Source organism: Rhinopithecus roxellana, chromosome 5 (genome assembly GCF_007565055.1).
Source record: "Rhinopithecus roxellana isolate Shanxi Qingling chromosome 5, ASM756505v1, whole genome shotgun sequence".
Taxonomy (NCBI): Eukaryota; Metazoa; Chordata; class Mammalia; order Primates; family Cercopithecidae; genus Rhinopithecus; species Rhinopithecus roxellana.
The window spans coordinates 62,412,463-62,421,727 of NC_044553.1; the positions used below are offsets into that span (position 1 = coordinate 62,412,463).

Here is a 9,265-nt window from a genome sequence, read left to right on the forward strand (position 1 = left end):
GAGGAGTGTCATGCATCCCAAAAATAAGAAGGAATTACAAGTGATACAATAGCGATATGAATAAGGGGCAGATAAGGAATATTCTTGCATGCTATGGTGAGGAGATGAGACTTTAGCTGAGGACAAAGGGGACAATGACAGTAGGTGAAGGAAAAGTCGATGTGGTCATTGTAGGGTGTTTGTTCCACACTTCTCTGTGTCAACCTTAGCCCCTCCTTGGTGAACTCACTTTTTGGTTGGAGTTTTCGGTACTTCTCTGTCACTCTCATGTGTCCCTCTTCCTTCATCTGGCAAATCCTGCCTCTCAGTATCTCTCAATGGACAAGAGTTTCCTCCCATCTAGGAAACTAACCAGGCTCTGGAGGGCTTCTCCTATTAAGTAACCTAAATAACTAATGGTGACACCACCTCCTCTTTTAAAAAACAATTTAACACTATCTTGTTTATCTCATAATTCCTAGGCATCAATCATCCGACAAAAGCATTCACTGACAACATCATTGTGCCGTGTTTCTCTTGTCAAACTTCACCATTCATCTTAGCAGACTACAGAAAGACATGGGAAAGACCAAAAACACATCGCTGGACACTGTGGTGACAGATTTCATTCTTCTGGGCTTGTCTCACCCCCAGAATCTAAGAAGCCTTCTCTTCCTGGTCTTCTTCAGCATTTACATCCTCACTCAGCTGGGGAACCTGCTCATTCTGCTCACCGTGTGGGCTGACCCGAAGCTCCATGCTCGCCCCATGTACATTCTTCTGGGAGTGCTCTCATTCCTGGACATGTGGCTCTCCTCAGTCATCGTTCCTCGAATTATTTTAAACTTCACTCCTGCCAGCAAGGCTACCCCGTTTGGTGGCTGTGAGGCTCAACTGTATTTCTTTCACTTCCTGGGCAGCACCCAGTGCTTCCTCTACACCTTGATGGCCTATGACAGGTACCTGGCAATATGTCAGCCCCTGTGCTACCCAGTGCTCATGAATGGGAGGTTATGCACAGTCCTTGTGGCTGGAGCTTGGGTCGCCGGCTCCATTCATGGGTCTATCCAGGCCACCCTGACCTTCCGCTTGCCCTATTGTGGGCCCAATCAGGTAGATTACTTTATCTGTGACATCCCTGCAGTATTGAGACTGGCCTGTGCTGACACAACTGTCAATGAGCTTGTGACCTTTGTGGACATTGGGGTAGTGGCTACCAGTTGCTTCATGTTAATTCTGCTTTCCTATGCCAACATAGTCCATGCCATCCTGAAGATACACACTGCTGATGGGAGGTGCCGGGCCTTCTCCACCTGTGGCTCCCACCTAACTGTGGTCACAGTCTACTATGTTCCCTGTATTTTCATCTACCTTAGGGCTGGCGCCAAGAGCCCCCTGGATGGGGCAGTGGCTGTGTTTTACACTGTTGTCACTCCATTACTGAACCCCCTCATCTACACACTGAGGAACCAGGAAGTGAAGTCCGCCCTGAAGAAGATGACAGCAGGTCGAGGGGCTGAATGAAAATAAGTAACTACACCTGCATCATCATCACTGCCACTCTGTTCAGCTACTGCTGCATGTGACAAATGCCCAATAAATTGCTAATGATTTAAAGTGAATTTACTTGCATTTTCTTTGGCAGAAAATTCTGAATTCTTTCAACCCAAAATCTTTTCTACTAATTAAACTGGTTCAAGTTGTTTTACATAATCTTTTAGAAATAAATGGATACATTACTTCTATCACCTCTGACTATCTTGTGAGATGAGAAAATGCCTTACCAAAGGTTGACTAGGATGAGAATGTGTCAGTATCTTAGAAGGTATATCATGCCAGAAAATATGAAAAAAGTAAAAAGGGGGCTCCATAACCCCTTTTTTCATTGTCTTTGCTCCTAATCCTAGACCTCTCTAAATTCCCTTTCTTTGCTTGTGCATGGCATGAATATTTCCAAGCACTTGAACTTGAAAATTCTGGACTACTCGTGCTTTTTTTTTCCTGTCCCTCATCCTCGTCATGTGCTAATACATCAAATTCTGTCTCCTCAAAACTGTGAAACCAGCTCAAACTGAATCGATGTAAACTGTCTCTCTTAATTCCTGACTAGTCTTTTGTCCTTTTCTTCCTCATCTGGACCACAAACAAAATTACCCTCTGAAACACAGAATCTGTAGCACTCTTCAGTGAATGTAGAATGAATAAGGTCAGGCTCCTTAATCTGGAATTCAAAGTCCAATGCAATCTTGGTCTCACATACATGTTCTCTCAAGCCATTTCCACCACTCGCCTCTCCCACCCTCACTGATGTATTGCCGTTTCGTGAGTGTGCCCTATACTTGCCTGTGCTCTTTTGCTCAAGCTCTCTCCTCTGTCTAGAATATAAGTCCTCCCTCTCCATATTGACCAAGTGACAATTTATGCTTCTTTCAGATCCATATTAAATATTTCCTCATCTGTTTTTTCCCAGGCAGGACTTAATTCCTCTTCCCTGGTATTGCCATCGCTTCTTTACTATAGACCTTGCCACAGTCTGTCATGTATTACAGTCAAGAATGTATCTCTCACCGGGCACAGTGGCTCATGCCTGTAATCCCAGCACTTTGAGAGGCCAAGGTGGGTGGATCACAAAGTCAGGAGTTCAAGACCAGTCTGGCCAACATAGTGAAACCCCACCTCTACCAAAAATACAAAAAATTAGCCAGGTATGGTGACAGGCATCTGTAATCCCAACTGCTTGGGAGACTGAGGCAGGAGAATTGCTTAAACCCGGGAGGTGGAGGTTGCAGTGAGCGGAGATTGCACCACTGCACTCTAGCCTGGGCGACAGTGAGAGGCTTTGTCTAAAAAAAAAGCCTCTATTGCCTAATAACTAGGAGCACACACAGATATCAATATTTGTTGCTGAATTGAAATAGCACTGGGAAAGTCTCCTGAAATGTATCTTAAAATAAAGAAATTATTGTCAGTTCTGCCCATTACCTGCCCTGGTCTCACCTGGGAAAAAAAAAAAAAAGAACATTTAAGAGAAACTAAAGACAGAAGATTCAACTACATGGCAACCTAAAAGCAAGTACGGACAGTTCATTGGTGAATAAATGAAAACAAGGTAAAAGCATTCTTTCATTCACTGACATATTTTTCACTTCTTTGGATGTGTTGTGTCATGTTGGCCCATTTTAACACTAAAATTAAAACAAATGCATGGAAAGATTCAAAATTCATAAATGTAAAAATATATTAATGTGGATATAAGAATTACATTGTGCTATACAGAAATACCATAATATCAGGAAGGATATTATATGTTATACATACATATAATACATGTTACACACAGTATGAGAGACGACAAGCAAGGCAGTACAGAGTCCGTGATAATTTGTTACTCTTGAAACAAGCCATTGAAAATTACCAACTGGACATTTAAAAAACAGCATTTCTAATAGAATCTAGAAGACACTGATTGGTCTGACAAGTCTTCTATGTGGCACTTAAGCCAATGTGCCATATTGTTCTTGTCAGAAGAGATGAGATCTTCTTCTTTTTTTTTTTTTTTTTTTTTTTTTGAGATGGAGTCTCGCTCTGTCACCCCAGCCTGGAGTGCAGGGGTGCAATCTCGGCTCACTGCAACCTCCGCCTCCCGGGTTCATGCCATTCTCCTGCCTCAGCCTCCCGAGCAACTGGGACTATAGGCACCCAGCTAATTTTTTATATTTTTTAGTAGAGATGGGGTTTCACTGTGTTAGCCAGGATGGTTTCAACCTCCTGACCTCGTGATCCACCCGTGATTCACGCTAAATATGAAAGCTGGTAGGTCACTTAACTTCCTCAGTCTCCCAAAGTGCTGAGATTACAGGTGTGAGCCACCATGCCTGGCAGAAGAGATGAGATCTTAAGGTCATATGTAAGTTCATCCACAAACTATAACTACTCTTAAGATTATATATGTATGAATGCTAAGTTCATCATTAAAACAGAACTAATCTTGAGTGACACTGAGTGATTTTGTGTGTGTGTGTGATACAGAGTTGTTAGCAGGAACTCACCTAGCCTCAACACAAAGAAAACGCCAGTCAAAACTGTGAAACAGCCGGGCACGGTGACTCACACCTGTAATCCCAGCACTTTGGGAGGCCGAGGTGGGCAGATCACCTGAGGTCGGGAGTTCGAGACCAACCTGACCAACATGGCAAAAACCCATCTCTACTAAAAATACAAAAATTAACTGGGCGCAGTGGTGGGCGCCTGTAATCCCAGCTACTCGAGAGACTGAGACATGAGAATAGCTTGAACCTGGGAAGTGGAGGTTGCAGTGAGCCGAGATCACGCCATTGCACTCTAGCCTGGGCAACAGAGCGAGACTTCGTCTCAAAAAAACTGTGAAACCAGCTCAAACTCTGAATCAATGTAAAGAAACATGAGGCTGCACCTGTGCTTGCTTCTGTTTGCTGTATGAAACCTGGATCCCACATGGACAGACACTTTTCAAAAGAAGACACACATGCATCCAACAAGCAAATGAAAAAAGCTTAGTATCATGGATCATTAAAGAAATGCAAATCAAAACCAAAATGAGATAACATCTCACGTGAGCCAGAATGGCCATTATGAAAAAGTCAAAAGTTAAGAGATGTTGGTGAGACTATGGAGAAAAGGGAACACATACACTGTTGGTGGGAGTGTAAATTAGTTTAACCATTATGGAAAGCAGTATGGAGATCCTTCAAAGAGCTAAAAGAAGAATGACCATTCAACCCAGCAATCCCATTACTGGACATATACCCAGAGGAATATAAATCATTCTACGATAAAGACACATGCAAGCAAATGTTCATTGATTGCAGCACTATTCACAATAGCAAAGACATGGAATCAACTGAAATGCCTATCAATGACAGACTGGATAAAAAAAATGTGGGACATATACACCATGGAATACTATGCAGCCACAGAAAAGAATGAGATGTCTTTTTCTGTTCCTGAGTTATTTTGCTAAGGATAATAGCCTCCAGCTCCATCCATGCTGGAGGAACCAGGAACAGAAAACCAAATACCGTATGTTCTTAATTATAAGTGGGAGCTAAATGATGAGAACTCATGACCACAAAGAAGGGAACAACAGACACTAGACACTAAGGTCTACTTGAGGCTGGAGGGTGGCAGGAGGGAGAGGAGCAGAAAAGATAACTATTGGGTACTGGCCTTAACCTGGGTGATGAAATAATCTGTGCAACAAACCCCTGTTACACTAGTTTACATATGTAACAAACCTTCACATGTATCACCAAACCTAAAATAAAAGGTTAAAGAAAACAAATACAAAGTGAGCTTTTAAATCTCTGGAAGAAACAGGCTAGTTTTAAATAAAGGCAAAATAAAAACATCCAAGATAAACAAAAGCAAAGAAAAATTTGTTAGGAGCAGATTGCTTTACAAGAAATAATAAAGGAAGTTCTTCAGGGAGAAAGCAAGTGACACCACACAATACCGTTTGAATCTACGCATAAAAAAAAAGTGCTGGTAAAGGTAATTATGTAGGTAAGTATAAAAGAAAATATAACTGCATACTTCATCTCTTTTATTCTCTTAACTGAATTAAAAATCAATTTCATTTAAAAAAAGTGGGCCCCTTCATTTCAACAGCATCCTTTCTGAGATCTATTCCCACCTCCTTTTGCACAACCCCCTCTTTCTTCCTTTATTCCATCTCCTTTAAGAAAACTTCCATTTGTCTGAAGAAACTGAAGGAACTAATTAAATTGATTCATGCTAAATATGAAGGCTGGTGGGTCATTTAACTTCCCAAGATAGTTGACTATCAATTTACAGATAGTTAGTGAAAGATAGCTTTACTTCAGTGACCCCAAGTTTTAGTGATAAAACTTGATAAACTTTCAGCATATCTACCCATTTTTAAAAATACATTGTTATGAAAAGGAAAGAGTATAACTTTTAGAGTCTGTTAAAAGAATCTTGATCTCACCATCAACCAGCTATGTGTCCTTGAGCAAATTAACTATCCTTTCTAAACCTTGATTACTTTGCATATATAATAAGGGCAATAAGACTTACTTCAAGGGAGATATAAAATGGTTCGCATTTGTGTCTCTGGCCAAATCTCATGTCAAACTGGAGGAGGGGCCTGGTGGGAGGTAAGTGAATCATGAAGGCAGATTTCCCCCTTGCTGTTCTTGTGAGAGTGTGTGAGTTCTCGTGAGAGCTGATGGTTGAACAGTGTGTGGCATTCCCTCTTGGCTCTCTCTCTCACCTGCTCCACCATCGTAAGACATGTTGCTTCCCCTTCGCCTTCCGTCATGATTGTAAGTTTCTTGAGGCCTCCCAGTCATGCTTCTTGTTAAGCCTGTGGAACTGTGAGTCAATTATACCTCTCTTCTTCATAAATTACACAGTCTTAGTTAGTAAGTGTAGCAGTGTGAAAACCAACTGATACAGAAGTGGGGCTATCCTCCTGATAGCAGGAGTTGGGCACAGCTATAAAGTTACCTGAAGATGTGGAAGTGACTTTGCAGCTGGGTAATGGAGAGGTTGGAACAGTTTGGAGGGCTCAGAAGAAGACAGGAAGATGTGGGAAAAGTCTGGAACTTCCTAGATACTTGTTGAATAGTTTTGACCAAAATGCTGATAGTGATGTGGACAATGAAGTCCAGGCTAAGGAGGTCTCGGATGGAGATGAGGAACTTACTGAGAACTGGAGCAAAGGTGACTCTTGCATGCTATAGCAAAGAAACTGGCAGCATTGTGCTCCTGCTCTAGAGATCTGCAGAACTTTGAACTAGAGAGAAATGACTTAGGGCATCTCGTGGAAGAAATTTCTAAGCAGCAAAGCTTTTAAGAAGTGGCATGGCTGCTTCAAAAGCCTAGCTTATTTACATAAACAAAGAAAACATATTTAAAAGAGAAGCAGTTTGGAGAAGTTTGGAAAATTTGCAGCCAGACCATGCAGTAGAAAAGAAAAACTCCTTTTCTGGGGAGAAGTTAAACTGCAGAAATTTGCATAAGTAAAGAAGAACTGAATGTTAATAGCCAAGACAATAGGGAAAAATGCCTCCAGGGCAGTTCAGAGACTTTCAAGTAGCCCCTCCCATCTTAGGCCTGGAGGCCTAGGAAGGAAATATGGTTTTGTGAGCCAGGCCCAGAACTCCACTGCTCTGTGCAGCCTTGGGACATGGAGTCCTGCATCCCATCAGCTTCAGCTCCAGACATAGCTTAAAGGAGCCAAGGTCCTTGGGCTGTCACCCCAGAGGGTTCAAGCCCCAAGCCTTGGCAGCTTTCACATGGTGTTGGGCTTGTGAGTGTGCAGAAAGAAAGAGTTTGGGAGCCTCTACCTAGATTTCAGAGGATGTATGGAAACATCTGGATGTCCAGGTAGAAGTCTGCTGCAGGGGCAGAGTCTTCATGGAGAACCTATACTAGGGCAGTGCAAAGGGGAAATGTGGGGTTGGAGCCCCCCTACAAAGTCCCAACTGGGGCACTGCCTAGTGAAGTTGTGAGAATAGGGCCACCATCCTCTAGATCCCACTGTTCACCTGGAAAAGCTGCAGGTACTCAGCACCAGCACATGAAAGCAGCCATAGGGGCTGTATCCTACAGAGCCACAGGGGTGGAGCTGCCCAAGGCTGTGGGAACCCACCCCTTGCATCAGAGTGCCCTGAATGTGAGACATGGAGTCAAAGGAGATTATTTTGGAACTTTAAGATTTAATGACTGCCCTGCTGAGTTTCGGACTTGTGTGGGGCCTGGAGCCCTTTTGTTTTGGCCAATTTATCCATTCGGAATGGGAGAATCTACCTAATTCCTGAACCCCCATTGTATCTTGGAAATAACTAACTTGTTTTTTATTTTATAGGCTCATAGGTGGAAATAACTTACCTTGTCTCAGATGAGATTTTGGACTGTGGACTTTTGAGTTGATGCTAAAATGAGTTAAGACTAGGGGACTTTTGAGAGGGGATAATTGTATTTTGCAATGTGAGAGTGACACGAGATTTAGGAGGGACCAGGGACAGAATGATATGGTTTAGATTTGTGTCCCCACCCAAAATTTCATGTCAAATTGGAGGAGGGGCCTCATGGGAGGTAACTGGATCATGGGGGTTGATTTCTTGCTATTCTCACGATAGTGAGTGAGTTCTAATGAGGTCTGATGATTTAAAAGTGTGTGGCACTTCCCCCTTCACTGTCTCTCTCTCCTGCTCCACCATGGTGAGACGTGCTTCATTCCCCTTCACCTTCCACCATGATTGTAAGTTTCCTGAGGCCTCTCAGTCATGCTTCCTGTTAAGCCTGTGGAACTATGAATTAATTAAACCTCTTTTCTTCATAAATTACACAATCTCAGCTAGTTCCTTATAGCAGTATGAAAACGGACTAATACAAGGTATTAAGAGCATTGAATGAGATAACTAATGTGAAGTTTCTGAAACATGGTAGACACTTAATAAATATTGAGTGCTGCAATCATCACTCTTGTTATCATCCAGGACTTAAAGAAGGGTTTGTCTTAAGGGATGAACAGGCAATCACAGAGGAGTGCAAATACAGAAAACATTTTGTGATGAAGAGGCCACCATTCCCTCCAGAGGATGGAGTGAAATACTGGAGGGTGAATTATCAACAAACCAGACATGTGGAGAGTGCATCAGCAACAATGACAGAAGCACAGACAAAGAGACTTTACATTTTCACATTCACAGAGCACTAGGAGGACTGATTATGCTGCTTCATGAGAGTAATGACCAAGCTATAACAAACTTTTAGTTCCTGAAATGTTTAATCTCCACAAGGACTGGTCTTGATTGCCTGAGGAGCTTGGACAGGTAATTAAGAGGCTTCATGTTTGTTTGTTTTTTTTTTTGTTGTTTGTTTTTTTTGAGACGGAGTCTCGCTCTGTCACCCAGGCTGGAGTGCTGTGGCCGGATCTCAGCTCACTGCAAGCTCCGCCTCCCGGGTTCACGCCATTCTCCTGTCTCAGCCTCCCGGGTAGCTGGGACTACAGGCGCCGCCACGTCGCCCGGCTAGTTTTCTGTAGTTTTTAGTAGAGACGGGGTTTCACCATGTTAGCCAGGATGGTCTCGATCTCCTGACCTCGTGATCCACCCGTCTCGGCCTCCCAAAGTGCTGGGATTACAGGCTTGAGCCACCGCGCCCGGCTTTTTTTTTTTTTTTTTTTTTTCAGTAGAGGTAGGAGTCTCACTATTTGCCCAGGCTGATCTCGAACCCCTAGTAATCCTCCTGCCTCAGCCTCCCAAAGTGTTGGGATTAC

General features: G+C 42.9%; 1 protein-coding gene across 1 annotated transcript; it reads left to right on the plus strand.

Moving 5' to 3' along the window:
* The first annotated feature begins 466 nt into the window (after positions 1 to 466).
* On the plus strand, positions 467 to 1,559 carry LOC104656298 (olfactory receptor 10G2). The gene has a single exon (XM_010355903.2). It carries the CDS (start codon positions 559 to 561, stop codon positions 1,501 to 1,503), a length of 945 nt encoding a protein of 314 aa, XP_010354205.2. The 5' UTR covers positions 467 to 558; the 3' UTR covers positions 1,504 to 1,559.
* Positions 1,560 to 9,265: the final 7,706 nt, after the last annotated feature.